Raw genomic sequence first — 20089 nt, 5'->3', positions numbered from 1 at the left:
ATTGTTAGTCATAAAGGAATTGTGGCAGACTCCAAAATCAATACTGGCCCCATACAAAAGAGGAGGTAAATGTATCAAGTCCCTCTCAAGGAGTTTGATTACTTCTATTTGCGTCTAGTGTTAGTGTCACTCATCACAGAGCATGCACAAGAGGCATCTGATTGCCCCATTTTCCCTGTAGGCTGCAGTGGATGTTTCTGAATTTGCTGCATGTACCATGGCCTCATACAGTGATATCAGTGATGTCAGTCATTGATACCTAAGGAAGTTCAAACTATTGTAGAAAATCATCACTTCAAGGTCTGTGTAGGCCGGTGGTCCTTTCCAGCCTGGTCATTGCAGCCCTTCCTCAGGCCCAGGCCCTGAGGAAGGCCGCTGCACCTTCCTAAAAGGGGAATGTGTTAGCATCTGGGCACGAGTCATAGCCCCGGCCCTCAGGCAGGGTGAGCCAACAAGTAGTCTATGGCCTCTGGCCCTTAGGCAGGGCGAGGCAGGCAAGCAGTTTGGCATCTCAGATCCTCAGGCTAGGTGAGATGGGTAAGCAGTCTAGGGTCTCCAACCCTCGGGCAGGGTGAGACCAACAAGCAATCTGTTGCCTCAGGCCCGGTGAGGCAGGTAGCAGTCTAGGGTCTCCAACCCCCAGGTGGGGTGAGACAGGTAAGCAGTTTGTAGCCTCTGGCGCTTAGGCAGAGCAAGGCAAGCAGTGGGTCTGCTGTCTGTAGCGGCAGGGGAGAGCACGTTCTCCTGGGGTGGCTAGGGAAGGGGGGAGGGGGATGCAGGTCCACCCTTCTCCACTGCATCCCAGCCCAGGGCCCTATCAGCGGCAAAGCGTTTGCCACTGAGTCAGTGGAACTCCCGCCACAACACGCTGACGGGGTCTTGCCCCTGACTCAGCCACTTGCTATGGCTGTCCCTGGGCCACTTCCTCCCTTGGGTCCCCAGGTACCTGTGTCCTCTGGGTCCTCGGGGTCGTTGGGGTACTGGGCCCGCGGCAGGCTCACCAGTCCCTCCTCGTCCACCGGCGGCAAGTCGGGGAGCTCCTCTGCAGAGGGCAGCTCCTCCAGGTCACAGGGCTCCAAGGGTTCAGTGTCAGGCAGCTCATCCAGGTCACGGCAGGCCTCCAGGGGTATCTCCCACCCACGGGCCTTGGAGGACTCAGTCTAGTCCCTGGGGCTCGGCGGCCCGGCCCAGTCACCGGGGCTGGGTAGCCCGGCCCAGCCACTGGGGCCTGAAGGCCCTATTCAGTCCCTGGGGCCTGGTAAATTGGGAAGTTTCAAGGGCCTCCACTCTGGAAGGTGGTTGCTCAGGGCATCTGTCCGGCTGGTGTCAGGCCTATGCTGCAGCCGGCGGAACGGTACATCTACCTCCGGCAGCAGCCTTTCCCCAACTGAGCTGTGGGGCCTGCCTTTTATACTTCCTCTCCCGGCTGCTGGCTTTTGCTGGGCTGGCTGGTCTGCCGGACGTGTACCTGGCCGGCCTGGTCATTGCAGCCCTTCCTCAGGCCCAGGCTCCAAGGAAGGCCACTGCACCTTTCTACAGTCTGTAACCTCTTAAACTGCAAGATCGACAAGAACCTCCATTTATTAAAAGACTATAGGGTTGTCTTTTGCTCCCTGGGCTGGTCTGCCCCAGCCTTACGGAGAAAGAAAGCCAGAACTCAGAACTCCTTAGGACAGCATCCTTCTGCTCTTTCTATTGTGGCCACAGTGGGCATCAGAATCACTGAGGAAGAAGCAGAGATTCCAGCACAGGCGACCATCTGCCATTTTCTCAGCTGCTGTGCATTCCACGTCGTCCTCTCAGCAGCAGATTGATGCTGTAATTGAGAGCTTGGCATAAACTTCCCTCGCTGCACCCGAACTCATCTACTATATACATAGATTCCAAGGCCAGAAGGGACCATTGTGATCATCTAGTCTGACCTCTTGTATAGCACAGGCCAGAGTATTTCCCTGAAATAATTCCTAGAGCAGAGTTTTTAGAAAAATATCAAACCTAGATTTAAAAATTGTTAATGATGAAGAATCCACCACGTCCCTTGGTAAATTGTTCCAGTGGTTAATTCCCCTCACTGTTATAAATGTATGCCTTATTTCCAGCCTGAATTTATCTAGGTTTAGCTTCCAGCTATTGGATTGTGTTAGACCTTTCTCGGCTAGATTTAAAAGCACTTATCAAATATTGTCCCTATGAAGAATCCACCACGTCCCTTGGTAAATTGTTCCAGTGGTTAATTCCCCTCACTGTTATAAATGTATGCCTTATTTCCAGCCTGAATTTATCTAGGTTTAGCTTCCAGCTATTGGATTGTGTTAGACCTTTCTCGGCTAGATTTAAAAGCCCATTATCAAATATTTGTCCCCTATGTAAGGTCACCCCTGAACCTTCTCTTTGTTAAGCTAAATGGATTGAGCTCTTTATGTCTATCGTGATAACACAGGATTTCTAATCCTTTAATCATTCTCATGGTTCTTCTCTGAAACCTCTCCACTTTCTCAACATCCTTCTTGGACTGAGGCCACTAGAGTTGGACACAGCATTCCAACGGTGCTTGCACCAGTGGTAAATATAGTGGTAAAATAACCTCTTTACTTCTGCTCAACATCCCCTGTGTATGCATCCCAGAATTGCATTAGTTCTTTTGGTCATAAAGTCACATTGGAAACTCATGTTCAGCTGACTACCCACCATGACCCCTAAATCTTCTTCAGACTCACTGCTTCCCTGGTAGTCCCCCATCCTGTAAGTAAGGCCTATATTCCTTCTTCCTAGATGTGTATGTTTACATTTAGCCTTATTAAAACACACATTGTTTGCTTGAGTCCAGCTTAGCAAGTGATCCAGATCACTCTGAATCAGTGACCTGTCATCCTTATTATTTACCACTCCCCACCTTTGTGTCATCTGCAAACATTATCCATGATGATTGTAAGTCAACTTCGTGGCTATTGATCAAAATGTTAAATAGCGTAGGGCCAAGAACCAATCCCAGCTGGACATCACTGAAGAGAGACCCGCTCGATGATGATTCCCTGTTTACAGTTACATTTGGAGATCTAGCACATAGCCAGTTTTTAATACATTTTATGTGCCAAAATAATTTTAAAATGTTCTAGCTTTTTAATCAAAATATTACTTGGTACAGAGTCAAACGCTTTACAGAAGTCTAAGTATGATACATTAACACTGGTTGCGGTTCATTCCTAACTGGAGAACCAAAGTCTTTGGCTAATAACATTGTAATCTAATTTTCCCTTAAAGGCTAGTGGTAGCATAGCACTCTGTTGAGGTAACGCTTGAGAATATTTAGTATTCTGCATTTTCAGTTTTATTTGTAAAAAAAAAAAAAAATCTGGGAAGTTTTCAGAGTTTATTTTTTAAACATTGATACCGAGATGAATTGAGATTAAGAAACATTAAATATAGGGGGAAAAACAAAAACAAAGACCTTTCATAATATACACATTTTCCTACAGTGAAATCTAAACCCTTTTTTATATACAATGGTATTTTTTCTCTCTCTCAGAGCTAGTAGTTTTTCCAGAAATCCTGGTTTGCATATGCTTGCATAATTTTCTTTAAAGTTTCCTCACTCCTGTTGCGTCTCATGCTGTTTTGGAGGTAGTCCAGCTTAAAAATGTGCTCTACGTTTAATATATCCATGGGGTACACTCATAACTCACCGTGTACAGAAATCTGTTTAAAGAACATATCATAATTATACGATAGTGGTGAACAAGAGGATATGGGGTGTTCTTTCAGACACAGCTTGTCATAGTATTCTATACATGGATCCTGTGATGCATCGTCCTTCCCCGCTGCTACGGGGTCCTGTAGCTCTGGGATTCCCTGCTGGTGAAGTAACTGTGGGATAGTTGGACTCACCCTGCCCTTTATGCCCTCAGGTGGGATGGGAGAGGGCATTCTGGGTGTAGGTGCAGCCACAATGGACACCATTGACCAAAAAATCTCTGGATATGGGATCCATGTGTACAATACATCTCAAAGAGCAACAGTTGCTGTGAGGTAAATAAGCTATTGTCTCAATATTTCCAAATCAACGTCTTTGGAAATTTTTGTTCTGCAAAATAATGTTGCATTTTGACTTTTCATTCCAGGTTGGAACAGAAACTAATTTTATAATGTTGACATTTCCCATGGAGTGAAAGTTATGTTTTCCAGACAGCTTTTCTGGCTGCGCTGCCCCTGCTTCCTAGGTGCCAATTTGTTGCCTCTACCAGTTGAGTTATTACCACATGCCATAGCTTCACCATCTCTGCTCTCAGGCAAAGCACCATGGGCCTGATCTTCAGAAGACCTGAACACATTAGGAGCTGAGCTCTTTTGAAAATCACATTATGGGGTTCTGAATATTCAAAAATGTAACCCTGAGCTCTTTTGGAAATTTGGCCCTGTGTGTATAACATTGTCCTGTTGACATAAATTTTGTTTCCATTCAGGGAGTATCACCAGATGAGATCATGATACAACGTATAAATAAAAGGTGGAATCAAGTCCTCTCCAGGTTAGTATGAATCTCTATTAATCTGTGATGTGGACTGAGAATGAACAACATGGGGAAATGGGGAGAGGGGGCAGAACTGGGGAAGAGACTACTGAGAGGGAAGAGGTAAACACCTCAGGGGAACGGAGTTCTCTGTTTCACCCTCCCTTGTGACACCCAACCTGGTATGATTACTGCAGATTATCAATGGGGAAATCCACCCCCCTTTCCTTTTATTAGAGGGGGAGAAATTGAACCAGAGATTTTAAAAAAATGGATTTGAGGACACAGAGCCTCCACCTTTGGGAAGAGCAGGTGGAGCCCATTGAGACTCCAGGGTAAAGAGAGGCCATGAAGTAGCCTTGCACAGTGTCTCTGGCCAATGGGATCTTTGGAACTTCCAAGCACACCTTGTGACTGGCTGCAGTCGTCTGTTCTGGCCCAAGGTCCAGGTGTCACTTAGTGACTGGTTTAGAATATGTCGGTTCATATGAATAACGAGCAATGAGAATAGATCTGTGATTCCAATATGCTCCCCCAGCCAATAGGACAGTGCAGCAAGGTGCAGTGGCCTTCCTCAGAACCTGGGCCCAAGAAAGGGCTGCGACATCCCTGTTGCACCAATCAGGGCACTGCAGGCCCTGTGGCTGGGCAGCGTGAGCCCTCCACTGATCGGAGCCTCAGGGGCCTGCCAGGGCTATCGGTCCCTAGCGACTGGGCAGAGCTACCAGAGATTGCTGACTGGGAGAGACTCTCCGAGGCCAGCCACAGCCTAGAGGAGCTGCCCATCGCCTGGGAACCACTGGAGCTGCCTGAACCTTGTGGGCTGGAGGACCCACCGGGAGCCTGTGACCTGGAGGAGCAGCCATCCGCTGATGACCTCGAGGAGTTCCCGAACCTGCTGCTGGCCGCTGGCAAGGGACTGGTGGGACTCCCTCTGGCCATCTGCCCCAGAGAATCCGAGGAAGACCCCTGGCTCCAGGTACCCAGGTTCAGGGTGGGAGGAAGTAGCCCAGGGGCAGCCGACTACAGTTTGGCTGAGCTTGCGCTTGCACCAGTGTCCGTGCGTTGCAGCTAGAGCCCGCTGACCCAATGGCAGAGCCCCTTGCCACTGGTAGGGCCCTGGGCTGGGATTCATTGGAGTCGGGTGGGCCTGCGTCCCCCTCCCCTCTTCCCTGGCCACCCCAGGAGTGCTTGACTTCTCCGGGCCTGCAGCTGCAGAGGATATCAAGTGTTGTGTCTACAGACTCCTTGCCAGCCCTGCCCCACCTGGGGTCGGGGGCTACCAACTCCTTGCCACCTCAAACCTGCATGGGGCCCAGGAGCTGCAGACTCTTGCAAACCCAATAACTTTCTCCTGTAGCAAGGCTCTGTGCCCTTCCTCAGAGCCTGGGCCCGAGGAAGGGCTGCAACACCCCTGCTGGACGGAACTGCCAGCTTACAGATGGAAAGTGGAAGTCTGAAGGGTGTTATGTGCAGAAAGTGATAGCTCTCTCAGAACAGCCTCAATATTTTTTCCTTCATGTACCTTGTTTCCATGTTACATAATTAAAGAAGAAGTGTGGAATGGATTCTCTTCTCTCACATAACTTTTAAAGTTTTTCTATTTCATGCACTGACTCCTCCAGAATTCCCATTTCTCAGCTTTATAAATATCTTAATTCTTTCCTCCTCAGTACTTTTGACTGTGATCTTCCCTTTCTTTCACCTCCCCCCATTCTGCACAGGCAACTTTCATTTTGTCATCCTGAAACTTGAATGCTTCAATTTGCAGCCTTAATGGTCTCTTAATATTGAAAAGGTATGGAATGTCTATTTTGAAATTGATCTCACCTGCTCTACAATAGAATTTGTGACTGATTTTGTCACAAACAGGTGCATGCAGAGCTCATTGCAACAATTAGTGAAAGGTTGGAAAAGATCGAAAGGATGCTGAGACAAAGAGAGGAGGAGAAACAGAAGTCTGATGTTGAGCTTCTAAACATCGAAAAGAAAATGAAAGATATTGAAAAAAGCACTGTGCTGATGGAAGAACTGGAAAAGGAGAGGAATAAGCTAGAAAATGAGAAGGAAGAGCTGAAAAGAAAGAGGGATACCTTTAAAATGGCAAGGGATGAGCTTGTAGAGGAGATGAAAGAACTCGTATACGTCAAAGAAATTATCGAGAACCGAATTAAAGATCCAAAGGTTAGCATTGCATTTTTCCTTTTTTAATCAATGATGCTAAACAAAGGAAGAGATAGACTGTACCTCTTGGGGGAGAATGATGGAGGGTATCGGGCTATGGAATTCAGTCCCTTTGGTAATCTATAAAGGCTTACAATCACTCAGCTTCACAGCATGGAGCAAAATATATTTTTCATGGTGCATTTGCTTGAGTGGATACCATCATGGAGTGTTTTCCAATTATTTTTTATGTTTGGCTATGGTGGTATAAGATAGGGGATTGGTTGCTCTTCTGCAGAGAAATAAATCATGCTTGTTTACAATTATTGTTTCTAATCAGCACTTACAGCTCATCCACTACTCTGGGGTCCGGGTGTACTTTACATGGTGTCGTGGAAAAGAATCACACTGCTACATTGTAGAGTTGGATCGGGTGCAGCTTTAATTGTGACACACACACAGTCACATAACCATAGCTATGGGGAATACTATAGCCATAGGGAGAACCCAAGTGGCTATAGGGAAGTCAAGCAGCATGTCTGGATGCTGGGCAAATGTACTTCGCCTGGCTACCAGATACAAAAGACTTATATAGGGGTTGATTAGGTTTATTTACACATTGATCGTATAGTGGAATTGGATTAACAGTTTATACTTAACAGGAAAGACAATTATATGTACAATGGGGTACGCCAGATGTTTTCACAGGAAAGACCAAAGAGTCATTTGATTATATAACGTGGTTTTCAGGCACCCTGGCTATCACCTGAAGATGGGTGGCTACACAATACATGTTAAAATGCTAATTTGTATGGAGTAACTTCCTATGGGGCCAGGAAGACAGGAGGGCAGGTACCTATACTTATCAGAACAGGAGATGTCTGTTCACAGACTCAAAAGGGCCTAAGGCTTCCAACAGAGAATTGGCAGTTTGAATGTGATATCAGAGACATCCTGTGGGATTTTAGCATCTTTATCTTAGTTTCAGTTGGGGCATCCTGTTAATGGTTCAACCTGGGGCTTCTATTTCAGTTTCAGGCTACAACTTCAGGCCAGGCCTTCTATGATCAATTTCAGGCCTGGAATTCTATTAATCAATTCTATGATTAATTCTTTGACTCCACAATGGTTTCAATCGGGAGTAATTAGTGACATCCAGTAGGTCCTGATCTCTTCTCAGATGCTCTGCATTCTCAGCTCCCTTTAACTTCAGGTAGTGTTATGGGCACTAAAGCGTCCAGCGGAACTACCACGTCATATATCTCGGGTATACTGTCACATCTGTGTGCCCTTCAGCTGAACTTTCAAAGAGATATCAGCGTGGAACAAAGAGAGACTCCTAGCACTTTTTGGCATAGCGGAAGGTAGTCTTGGCTGGGAGACTTAAGACCATGAGTTCTGCTCTCATCTCTTCCACTAACTGGTGTTAATATTTCTGCTCATTTCACAGCCCCTCTTATAGAGTCCTCCTCCTAGTAAGAAGTCAGGTATAATTTACACCATTTACAAATAGGTAACTGGGAGGACAGGGCTCGGAACATAACCCATCCTCAGTCTCATCTACACCAACTGACTGTGCCAAACCTACGTGCTAGGCTATGCTGTCTGACCCCGCTACTCAACCACACTGAGTATGGAACCCAAAAGTCCTGTTCCCAGCGCTCCTACTGCTCTAATGCAACTAGACCAGTGTTTCCCCACCGGTGTGCCGTGGCACACTGGTGTGCCCTTGGCCCTTAGCCCTGAGCTGGTGTGCCACTGAATTTTTTGAAAAACTACTTGAAGAGTTCTGGATTGGCTCATGAATATTCATGAGTTCATTTGGTGACTATATGGTAGTTGGCCTCAAAATAAATAAAGGTAGCAAGGTGTGCCACGGCAGAGAAAAGTTTGGGAACCATGCGCTAGACCCCACTCCCCTGCCCAAACCAAGAACAGAATCCATGAGTCCTGATTCCCCGCATCTCAGTGCTGTCTAGGAAATACTGTGTAGCTCACTGGCAAAGCATCTGTCACATCCCCCCAATAGTGGCTGGTCTAAGTAGAGCCAGATTATTATGAGGTGGCAGCACCTCCATAGTTAAGGTTTGGGACTAGCTAACTTTTTACCACTTGATTTTTCTAAGTGCTCTGAAATCCACGTGCTTATTTGGATTATCTTGAAAATTACTGTGCCTCTGGGGATTCTAGGGTAGGGTTTATGGTTCAAATTTGAAGTTATCTGAGCAAGTTATTCCACAGGCATGGAAAATCTGGGATGCCATGAGAGGGCCTGGGGTAGAATTCTAAGTGTATCTCTAGAGCAGCCAGAGTCTTTATTTAGGGAACTGGGTAGGGAGAGGTCAAATATCCCCTGATCCCTTAAAAGTTAAAGCCAATGTGACTTCAACCCCAAAGAAAGAAACAGGTCCAATCTTTCATCTGTCTCGTACACTATTACAGAAGCTTTGTGTATGTGCTAAGTGACATTGTATCTGCAATCACAGACCTATGTAAAAAGATTAAACCTAACAAAGTTGTATGGAGGAAGGCAAGTCAAAAAAGTTTTGATAAGGTAAAGAAAACTTTGTATGAAAAGCCTGTTCTAGCTAATCCAGATTTTCACAAAATGTTTGAGCCGTGTACAGATGCGTCAGACTTTGGTCTAGGTGCTGTACTGATGTTAACTCTACCAGCTGAATTATTACCACATACCATAGCTTCACTATCTCTGCTCTCAGACAAAGCACCATGGGCCTGATCTTCAGAAGACCTCAACACATTAGGAGCTGAGCTCTTTTGAAAATCAAAAAGCATGTGGTGCTCAGTACCTGAAAATGTAGCCCTGAGCTCTTTTGAAATTTGGCCCTATGTGTATAACTTTGTCCTGTTGACTTAAATTTAGTTTCCATTCAGGGAATATCACCAGACGAAATCATGATACAGCATATAATAAAAATACTTGAATCAATCCTCACCAGATTAGTTTGAGTCTCTATTAATCTGTGATGTGGACTGAGAATGAATGACATGGGAAAGGGAGAGAGGGAGGCAGAACTGGGGAAGAGACAACTGAGAGGGAAAAGGTAAACATTGCAGGTGAATGGAGCTCTCTGTTTCACCCTTCTCTGTGACAACTACCCTGGTATGATCACTGCACATCATCAATGGCAATATACTCCTGCCCCCCCCCCCCTTTCTTTTTAATAGAGGGGGAGAAACTTAACCAGAGATTTAAAAAAAAAATGGATTTGAGGACACAAAGCCTCCACCTCTAGGAAAAGCAGATGGAGCCCATTGAGACCCCAGGGTAAAGAGAGGCCTTGAAGGAGCCTTGCGCAGTGTCTGTGGCCAATGGGATCTTTGAAACTTCCAAGCACACCTTGTGACTGGCTGCAATAGTCTGTTCTAGCCCAAGGTCCAGGTGTCACTTAGTGACCGATTTAGAATATGTCGGTTTATATGAAAAAGAAGCAATGAGAATAGATCAGTACTTCCAGTAGGCTCCCCCAGCCAATAGGACAGAAAGTGGATATCTGAAGGGTGTTATGTGCAGAAAGTGACGGCTCTCTCAGAGAAGCCTCAATTTTTTCTCCCTTCATGTGACTCGTTTCCATGTTCTGTAATTAGAAAAGAAATGTGGAATGGATCCTCTTTTCTCGTGACTTTTAAAGCTTTTCTATTTCATGCACTGACTCATCCAGATTTCCCTTTTCTTACCTTTAATAATATCTTGATTCTTTCCTCTTCAATACTTTTGACTTTGATCTTTCTTTTCTTTCACTTCCCCCCATTCTGCACAGGCAACTTTCCTTTTGTCATATCCTAACATTTGATTGCTTCACTTTGCGTCCTTAATGGTCTTTCAATATTGAAAATGTATGGAATGTGTAATTTGATATTTGTCTCACCTGCTCTACAGTAGAATTTGTGACTGCTTTTATCACACACAGGTACGTGCAGACCTCATTGCAACATGCAATAAAAGGTTGGAAGAGATCGAAAGGATGCTGAGACAAAGAGAGGAGGAGATACAAAAGTCTGAAGTTGAGCTTCTAAACATCCAAAAGAAAATGCAAGATCTTGAAAAGAGCACTGTGCCGATGGAAGAATTGGAAAAGGAGAGGAATAGGCTAGAAAAAGAGAAGAAGGAGTTGGAAAGGAAGAAGGATATCTTTAAAGCGGCAAAGGATGAGCTTGCAAAGGAGATGAAAGAACTTGTATTCTTCAAAGAAAATATTGAGAAACCATTCAATGATCCAAAGGTTAGCAGTGCAATGTGTCTTTTGTACAAACTAATGCTAAACTTAAAGGAAAAGAATGACTGTACATCTTGGGAGAGAATGATTGAGGGTTTCTGGCTATAGAATAAAACCCTTTGGTAATCTATAAAGGCTTGCATTCACTCATCTTCACAACATAGAGCAAAATATATTTTTCATGATGCATTTGCTTGAGTGGATACCATCATGGAGTGTTTTCCAGTTACTTTTTATGTTTGGCTATGGTGGTGCAAGCTATGGGATTGGTTGTTCTATTGCAGAGAGTTTAATCATTTTTGTTTATAATTATTGTTTCTAATCAGCACTTACAGCTCATCCACTACTCTGGTTTCTGGGTGCACCTTACATGGTTTGAATTGGGAGTAATTAGCGATATCCAGTAGGTCCTGATCTCTTCTGAGATGCTCTGCATTCTCAACTTCCTTTAACTTCAGGAAATGTTATGGGCACCAAAGCCACCAGCAGAACCACCAAGCGTCATATATCTTGGGTATCCCTGTCAAATCTGTGTGCACCTCATCTCTTTCACAGAGATATCAGTATGGAACAAAGGGAGACTGCAAGTGCTTTTTGACCTAGAGGAAGGTACTCTTGGCTGGGAGCCTTAACACCTTGTGTTCTGCTCTCATCTCTTCCGCTGACTGGCTTTAATATTTCTGCTCATTTCACAACTCTTATTATTGAGCCCTCATATCCTTCCTCCTAGCAGGATTGCAAGTGTAATTTACGAACAGATAACTGAGAGGACAGGGCTAGGAAAACAACCCAGCCTCAGTGTCATCTACACCATCTGACTGTGCCAAACCTATGTGCTAGACTATGCTGTCTGTCCCCACTACTCAACCACACTCACTAAGCTGGTATGAAACCCAGGAGTCCTGGCTCCCAGTGCTCCCCTGCTCTAACACACTAGATCCCACGTCTCTGCCCAAACCAAAAATAGAACCCGAGTCCCTATTCCCAGCAACTCAGTGCTGTCTAGCAAATAGCTGTGTAACATACTTGCAAAGCATCTGTCATATCCCCCCACTAGTGACTGGTCTACATAGCGCCAGATTATAATGGGGTGGCAGCACCACCATAGTTAAGGTTTGGGACTAGCTAGCTTTTTACCAGCTAATTTTTCTAAGTGCTCTAAAATCCACATGCTTATTGGAATTGTCTTGAAAATTACTGTGCCTCCTGGGACTCTAGGGTAGGGTTAATGGTTCAAATGTGAAGGTATCTGAGCAAAGAATTCTATAGACATGGAAAATCTGGCCTGCCATGATAGAGCCTGGGGTAGAATTCTAAGTGTATCACTAGAGCAGCCAGAGTTCTTTATTTAGGAAACTGGGTAGGGGCAGGTCAAATATCCTCTGATCCCTGAAAAGTAAAAGCCATTGTGATTTGTACCTCAAAGAAAAAACAGGTCCAATCTTTCATCTGTCTCGCACACTATTACAGAAGGTTTGTGTATGTGCTAAGTGACATTGTATCTGCAATCACAGACCTATGTAAAAAGACTAAACCTAACAAAGTCATATGGAGGAAGGCATGTCAAAAGGGTTTTGATAAGGTAAAGAAAATCTTGCCTGAAAAGCCTGTTCTAGCTAGTCAAGATATTGACAAAATGTTTGAGCTGTGTACAGATGCATCAGACTTTGGTCTAGGTGCTGTACTGATGTTAACTCTACCAGCTGAATTATTACCACATACCATTGCTTCACCATCTCTGCTCTCAGACAAAGCACCATGGGCCTGATCTTCAGAAGACCTCAACACATTAGGAGCTGAGCTCTTTTGAAAATCAAAAAGCATGTGGTGCTCAGTACCCAAAAATGTAGCCCTGAGCTCTTTTGGAAATTTGGCCCTATCTGTATAACTCTTTCCTGTTGATATAAATTTAGTTTCCATTCAGGGAATATCACCAGATGAGATCATGATACAACATATAAATAAAATGCTGCAATCAATTCCTCACCAGATTGGTTAGAGTCTCTATTAATCTGTGATGTGGACTGAGAATGAATGACATGATAAAGGGGGAGAGGGAGGCAGAACTGGGGAAGAGACAACTGAGAGGGAAAAGGTAAACACCTCAGGTGAATGGAGCTCTCTGTTTCACCCTTTTCTGTGACAACCACCCTGGTATTATCCCTGCAGATCATGAATGGGGAAATGGCCCCTCCCTCTTTGCTTTTATTAGAGGGGGACAAACTGAACCAGAGATTTTAAAATAAATGGATTTGAGGACACAGAGCCTCCAATCTTGGGAAGAGCAGGTGGAGCCCATTGAGACTCCAGGGTAAAGAGAGGCCATGAAGTAGCCTTGCAGAGTGTCCCTGATCAATGGGATCTTTGGAACTTCCAGGCACACCTTGTGACTGGCTGCCGTAGTCTGTTCTGGCCCAAGGTCCAGGTGTCACTCAGCGACCAATTTAGAAAATGTCAGTTTATATGAAAAAGAAGCAATGCGAATAGGTCAGTGCTTCCAATATGCTCCCCCAGCCAATAGAACCGAAAGATGGTATCTGAAGGGTGTTATGTGCAGAAGGTGATTGCTCTCTCAGAGCAGTCTCAATATTTTCTCCATCCATGTACCTCGTTTCCATGTTATGTAATTAGAGGAGAAATGTGGAATGGATCCTCTTCTCTCATGTAACTTTTAAAGCTTTTCTATTTCATGCACTGACTCCTCCGGATTTCCCATTTATCAGCTTTATAAGTATCTTAATTCATTCCTCTTCAATACTTTTGACCTTGATCTTTCCTTTCTTCCACTTCACCCCATTCTGCACAGGGCAACTTTCAATCTGTCATGCCCTGATGCTTGAGTGCTTCACTTTGCAACCTTACTGCTTTCTTAATATTGAAAAAGTATGGAATGTCTATTTTGAAATTTGTCTCACCTGCTCTACAATATAATTTGTGACTGATTTTATCGCACACAGGTGTATGCAGAACTCATTGCAACATTCATTGAAAGATTGGAAAAGAACAAAAGGATGAGGAAACAAAGAGAGAAGGAGACAATGGATTTCGAAGTTCAGCTTCTAAACATTCAAAAGAAAATGAAAGATATTGAAAAAAGCACTGTGCCGATGGAAGAACTAGAAAAGGAGAGAAATAAGCTAGAGAATGAGAAGAAAGAGCTGGAGAAGGATGAGCTTGTAAAGGATATGAAAAAACTCGTATTCTTCAAAGAAATTATTGAGAAACAAATTAATGATCCAAAGGTTAGCAGTGCAATGTCTCTTTTGTAAACAACGATGCTAAACTTAAAGTAAAAGAATGACTGTACGTCTTGGGGGAGAGTGATGGAGGGTTTTTTTGGCTATGGAATTCAATCCCTTTGGTAATCCATAAAGGCTTGCATTCACTCACTTTCACTCTGGAATCATTAAGAGGTGGTTCATGGAAAATCCCAAGACAGGTTTTGCAGACAGTCAATGTACAGTGGTGTGAGGGAGATTGGGGCATGGATGAGAGTGAGCAGGCTGAAGATCAATCTGCATAAGCTTGAGCTGATGCTGGTAGGTTGGGAAAACCATCAGAGATGGTGAAGATGATTTCTCCCCCTTGTGGAGAGGAGAAGGCGTGGCTCGCACTAATCCGAGGCGGAGCAGAGGTGGGGCCATGGAAAGGGGCAGGCCCTCATGGCAATGGCAGGCACTGTCCCCCATCCCCCCATTTTTTCTCGAGCCCACCTCAGCCCCTCCACTGGGAAGAGGCTGGCGCTGCCCCTGGTCATATGGCATCATCCTTTATTGCTTCCAATGCATTTCATACCGGCTTTCTCATACTGTGATCTCCTTTTCCATAAGCACATAACAATCTAGTTAGATATCTCTGTCTCTGTGTGCGTGTGTATTGCATTACATCTGGACTAAAACACATGCCACTCTAAACCACAGTAACGCTACGTCTTTCCCCCTTCCCACTTCCAGTGTGCAGCCCTCATCTCCCTGACAATGTGGGGCTCACCAACATTATCACTCCATCTCAGGCGTGTTTGAAATCTCTCATTCCTTTTGTCACAGTAAAACAGCAGCCTCCTTCCACCCATGCTGATTAGAAGCACCAAAACCAGAGGTAAAAAGGGTAAAGTGACACTTAGGCACTCTGCAGCCCTGCCGTGGGTCAGTCGCCCATTGCGAGCCCCATGTGCATCACAAAGAGGAGAGGGGAACTTCACCCCCCTTCCATTATCATCACCTCTGACTGTTACTCTGTGTGTGTAAGGGGAGTGAGGTGTGTGTGTGTGTGTGTGGAAAGGGGTGTTGGGGAAATATTGTGGTGGTACTGGATTTTGTGCACTCTCAGAGGAAATAATTTTTTCTCAAACTCTCACAGACCCCAGACCTGCACCAAAGATCTCCTCCTTCTCCGCATGCTGGCTTAGTTCAGGGGGCAGGATCAGAAGGAAAGGTAAGCAGAGGGGAAGGTGATATTGCAGCTAAGCAAATGGTCCACAAGGACAGATTTAAACTGCTGCGTAGGATGTCATGGTTGGGGGGTCTGCCTTTGGCCAATGTCAGGGTATGTTGCCCCACAGAACCTACCTGTAACAGATGACGAAAACAGGCATACCTTTAGACCTTTTTATTTCATGTTATGAACGGTATCTGTATGTTTGGCCAGGCCATGAAAGCATGAAAAACTTCAAATGTTGCTTTACTGAGATGGGCCAGATGTGAGGGAGCCATAGAGTATTCCTAGACCTTTGTATCGATGTGGGTTATGTGCATTTGGGTCTGGCTTGATGGGTTACCTGTGGAATCTGTAATCACTAAGGGATGGTTCATGAAAATCCCTAGGCAGGTTACGCAGACAGTCAGCGCACAGTGGTGTGAGGGAGATTTGTGACTTGTGTTGCAGTTTGGGTATGTGGTTGTGCTCCCAGCTGCTCTTAAATGCTGACTGAGCAGAAGGGCCCAGGGATGCATCTGAATCTGTCCAGGATGTTGTGTGAATTGACCATTTGATACCGAAGCAGAGATGATAGATGGGATGAGGATAGGCCAGGAAAGGCCTTGGACATGAAGACAAGCGGTGTATGTCTGTTGTGATAGAGAAGCGGGGAGACAGTGAAGGGATTCATAGAGAGGTCCTTAAGGAATCCATTTTAAGGCACTTGGAAGACATGGCCAAAGTGACGGACAAGGAGAATGATCTTTGCAGCAGCATTCTGAGTGGAGATGTGTGGGCCAAGACTGCATTTGTCAAGGGCTGAGAGAAGGATGTTGCAGTAATCGAGACGCAAGATGTTGAGAGCCTGGACCAGAGGTTTAGCTGTGTGGATGGACAGGGAAGGCCTATCTTAGAGATGTGCTGCAGAAAGTGTCGGTAAGTTTGAGATATAGCCTGGATGTGAGAACTGAGAGTGATACGCAAAAGTGGTGGCAACTACCTGAAAGGGGCTTCCATGGAGGATGGGGCTGAATGAAGACGTTACGTGTGTGAATGGTCGGCAGGATTGGATAATGTCCACAGTGGCTGAAAAAAGAGCGGAGGGAGGCTTGAGAGGAAAGATCAGGAGCTCTGTTTCAGCCCTGTTGAGCTTAAGCTGCTGGCTAGACATCCACAAGGAGATGTCAGAGGCTGAGATTTCAGTCTGAACAGAAGCAGACAGGATCTGATTAGCGAGGGCAGATGTGTGAGTCGGCAGCATAGAGACAGTACTTGAATTTCTGGATGAACCACTGTTTTGCTGTAGCTCAGCAGAGGGGCGCTAGGCTGGCAGGGCCCACTGGTGTGATCTGAGGTGGCAGGGAGTGGTGTGGGTGATCCCAGATGAGATGGGCCCATTGGTCTGACCCGGCAAGTCAATTTGTATCTTCCTGTTCCTAATCCTTTTGTTCTGACAGGGCACTGCCCCTCTGAACTCTCATCCATACACCTTCAACAGACATGCACGTGTCAATGTCTGATCCCTGCCATCCTGTCCCCTCCATCTGGCTCCAGGAACTAATGCAGTTTTAAAAGGAATTACTATTGAGTGGGGGGAACGGAGATGTAGACTTCCTCTGGGATTGCAAGGAAGCTGTGGTGGGTGGAGCTACAGAGGAGGCTGTGGATAGCTGGGGTGCCAAGGTGGAGAGGGGGTTAAATTGGGGTAACCATGTTTGCTGTGGGAATAGGTACACTTGAGGCAGCCACAACCCAGAACAGAGGGATGTAAGTAACCAGTCAGTTTGGATATGCATCGGGATGGACAGCCCATGTCAGTAAAATGGATAATATTTGATACCTCTTCCATCCCTTCCCTCTGCCTCCCCCATTCTGCTTCTCACTGTGTTTTCTTCCCCCAACTTCTCTCATTTTTATTTCCACTTTCTCCCTGTGTTTTGTCCTGACTTCTCTTGCTCAGCTACTGCATGTCCTTATCGTTCCTTGTGTTCTTCTCACCCTTTCATCTGGCTTTTTTTTTAATTCCGGTTTCCTCCAGGTAGGGGTGTTCCTCCATCCTTCCTCTGGTGTCTGTGTATATATATATTTATTCCCTTTTGTGTGTATATATAGTTAGTAAATTAGGCTTGGTCTTCACTGACCTGGCGATTCGGTGGCAGTCGACGGGAGTTACGCAAACTACGCAGAGATCTTGCATAACTCCTGTTGACTGCTGTGCTTCCGTTCTGTGCGATGTCTTCACTGCACTGCGCCACTTCAGGAGATGGTTTTAGTACGCTGACTTCCTGATCAATTGAGTGGGTCTACACGGACCGCGCAGTCGATCTAGATAAGTCGATCTGACGGTGGTGATTTTGCCACTGTCAGTGTAGACATAGCCTTAGTCTAAATAGTATAGTTGTGAGAAGGTCTGTTATTTTTATGCCTGTTGGATCCCTGGGGTTCAGAACTTGCCCCTCTTGTGATGCAGCTATTCTGAACTCCAGAGGTGTCATTTTGCCTTGGGGAAGGGCATATAGGCTTCATCCCTGTGTGTGCCTGTGAGCTGTGACTCAACTTTGAGCCCTTGGGCTCACTTGTCAAAGAAAGGGTCAGGGTCTGAGAATGGAGAGTAGCTCAGTCCTCCCCCACAGCTGAGCCCTTGCTCACTTCCTCCAGTGCCTATGAAAGTGGGACACAGAAGTCACCACGTGTTAGATTTTTCTAAGACTCCACAGTCAATGTGTAGCCAATTGGCTGAGACGTGTCCCTCTGGTGTCACAGGACTGATTGTGAAAAGAGGCCTGAAGTACTGGCTCTATTTGCAGACTGCTTTTCCCTCAACACCAGCCCTTCAATACTGAAACTCTTTGTGCCCAGCTCTCCAGTACCCAGCACTGTGGGACCCATGGCCTCAGTACTGACCGGTACCCAGCACCTCGGTACCATTGTTATCACCACAGGTCCTGCGTGAGACATCATTATTCCTCCCTTCCCCAGGGGAAAGGACACAAAGACTCCTTATCACATCAGAAAGGATAGCCCTTCTGTTGGAGAAAATGTACTTCTTTGCATCTTCTCCATCCTTACATTGCAGGGAGTCCTCTCCTGCTCACTCCCTCTCCCTCTATGGATGTCACATTGGGATGTAGAGACTACTCTGAGCCAGAAAAAGGTTGGGTCTCACAAGGAAAAGGCCAACTGGGTTTCCTATCCTGGATCTACCAGTCCAGTGCTCATATGATTACCAATCATGGCCCCAACTGGGCACCCTGGCGTATGCAGCCCTATTCCTACAAGGAAACATGCTGCCCACTCATAGGGTTAGATCCTTTTCCCCTACGACGCAGTATAAACCTTCCCAGCCGGGTGAACTGTGCAGTCACAGATCCTAGAGAGACAGGAGTTGAGCAATGACCATCAACAGGCAGACATGGAGGAACTATATGATCCCGTCTGCAATTTCCTCAACTGCCCCTGATAAGGCAGTCAGTCCCTCCATGCTGGGTCTGACGGATGATTTTAAGGCATTCTAATTTTCGATGAAATACATGGCTGAGACCTCTGATATCCTACTTGAAGCAATGCAAGAGAAGTTGCATAAGCTGCATGATTTATGCATATTTCCATGCCTTATAGATGTGCTTTGCCTAATAGCAAGGGATTGTTATTCATACAGGAATTGTGGAAAACTCCAAAATCAATACCGTATCAAGTCCCCATCCAAAGGAGAAGGTAAATGTATCAAGTCCCTCCCCCAAAATCAATACAGGCCCCATCCAAAGGAGGGTAAAAGTGCCTCCCAAGGAGTTTGAGTACTTCTATTTGCATCTAGTATTAGTGTCACTCATCACAGAGCATACACAAGGGGCATCTGATTGTCTCAACTTCCCTTTAGGCTACAGTGGATGTTTCTGATGTTGCTGCATGCACCGTGGCCTCATCTACAGCGATATGAGTGACGCCAGTCACTGTTACTCAAGGAGGTTCAAACTATTATAGAAAATCTTCCCTTCGAAGTTGTAACCTCTTAAACTCCAAAACTGACAAGAACCTCCACTTATTAAAGGACTGTAGGGTTGTCTTGTGCTCCCTGGGCTGGTCTGCCCCAGCCTTATGGAGAAATCAAGCCAGAACTCAAAACTCTTTTGGACAGCATCCTTCTGCCCTTGCTACTGTGGCCACAGTGGGCATCAGAACCACTGAGGAAGAAGCAGAGATTCCAGCACAGGCGACCATCTGCCGTTTTCTCAGCTGCTGTGCATTCCACATCGTCCCCTCAGCAGCAGATTGATGCTGTAATTGAGAGCTTGGCATAACCTTCCCTCGCTGCACCCGAACTCAACTACTAGATACATAGATTCCAAGGCCAGAAGGGACCATTGTGTTCATCTAGTCTGACCTCTTGTATAGCACAGGCCACAGTATTTCCCTGAAATAATTCCTAGAGCAGAGCTTTTATAAAAACATCAAACCTAGATTTAAAAATTGTTAATGATGAAGAATCCACCACGTCCCTTGGTAAATTGTTCCAGTGGTTAATTCCCCTCACTGTTATAAATGTACGCCTTATTTCCAGCCTGAATGTATCTAGCTTTAGCTTCCAGCTATTGGATTGTGTTAGAGCTTTCTCGGCTAGATTTAAAAGCCCATTATCAAATATTTGTCCCCTATGTAAGGTCACCCCTGAACCTTCTCTTTGTTAAGCTAAATGGATTGAGCTCTTTATGTCTATCGTGATAACACAGGATTTCTAATCCTTTAATCATTCTCATGGTTCTTCTCT

General features: G+C 45.5%; 1 protein-coding gene across 1 annotated transcript; it reads left to right on the top strand.

Moving 5' to 3' along the window:
• The first annotated feature begins 6057 nt into the window (after positions 1-6057).
• Positions 6058-18345, top strand: LOC137150670 (girdin-like). Its single transcript, XM_067544651.1, has 5 exons — positions 6058-6691; positions 10603-10914; positions 13866-14150; positions 15268-15342; positions 18304-18345. The coding sequence occupies exons 1-5, from the start codon at positions 6434-6436 to the stop codon at positions 18343-18345; spliced, it is 972 nt and encodes a 323-aa protein (XP_067400752.1). The 5' UTR covers positions 6058-6433.
• Positions 18346-20089: the final 1744 nt, after the last annotated feature.

Source organism: Emydura macquarii, unplaced genomic scaffold, assembly GCF_026122565.2.
Source record: "Emydura macquarii macquarii isolate MOO-44397 ecotype Brisbane River unplaced genomic scaffold, CSIRO-AGI_Emac_v2 contig_1003, whole genome shotgun sequence".
NCBI lineage: Eukaryota > Metazoa > Chordata > Testudines > Chelidae > Emydura > Emydura macquarii.
Note: the sequence above shows the minus strand (reverse complement) of the source record. Positions and strands in the feature narration are given on the sequence as shown.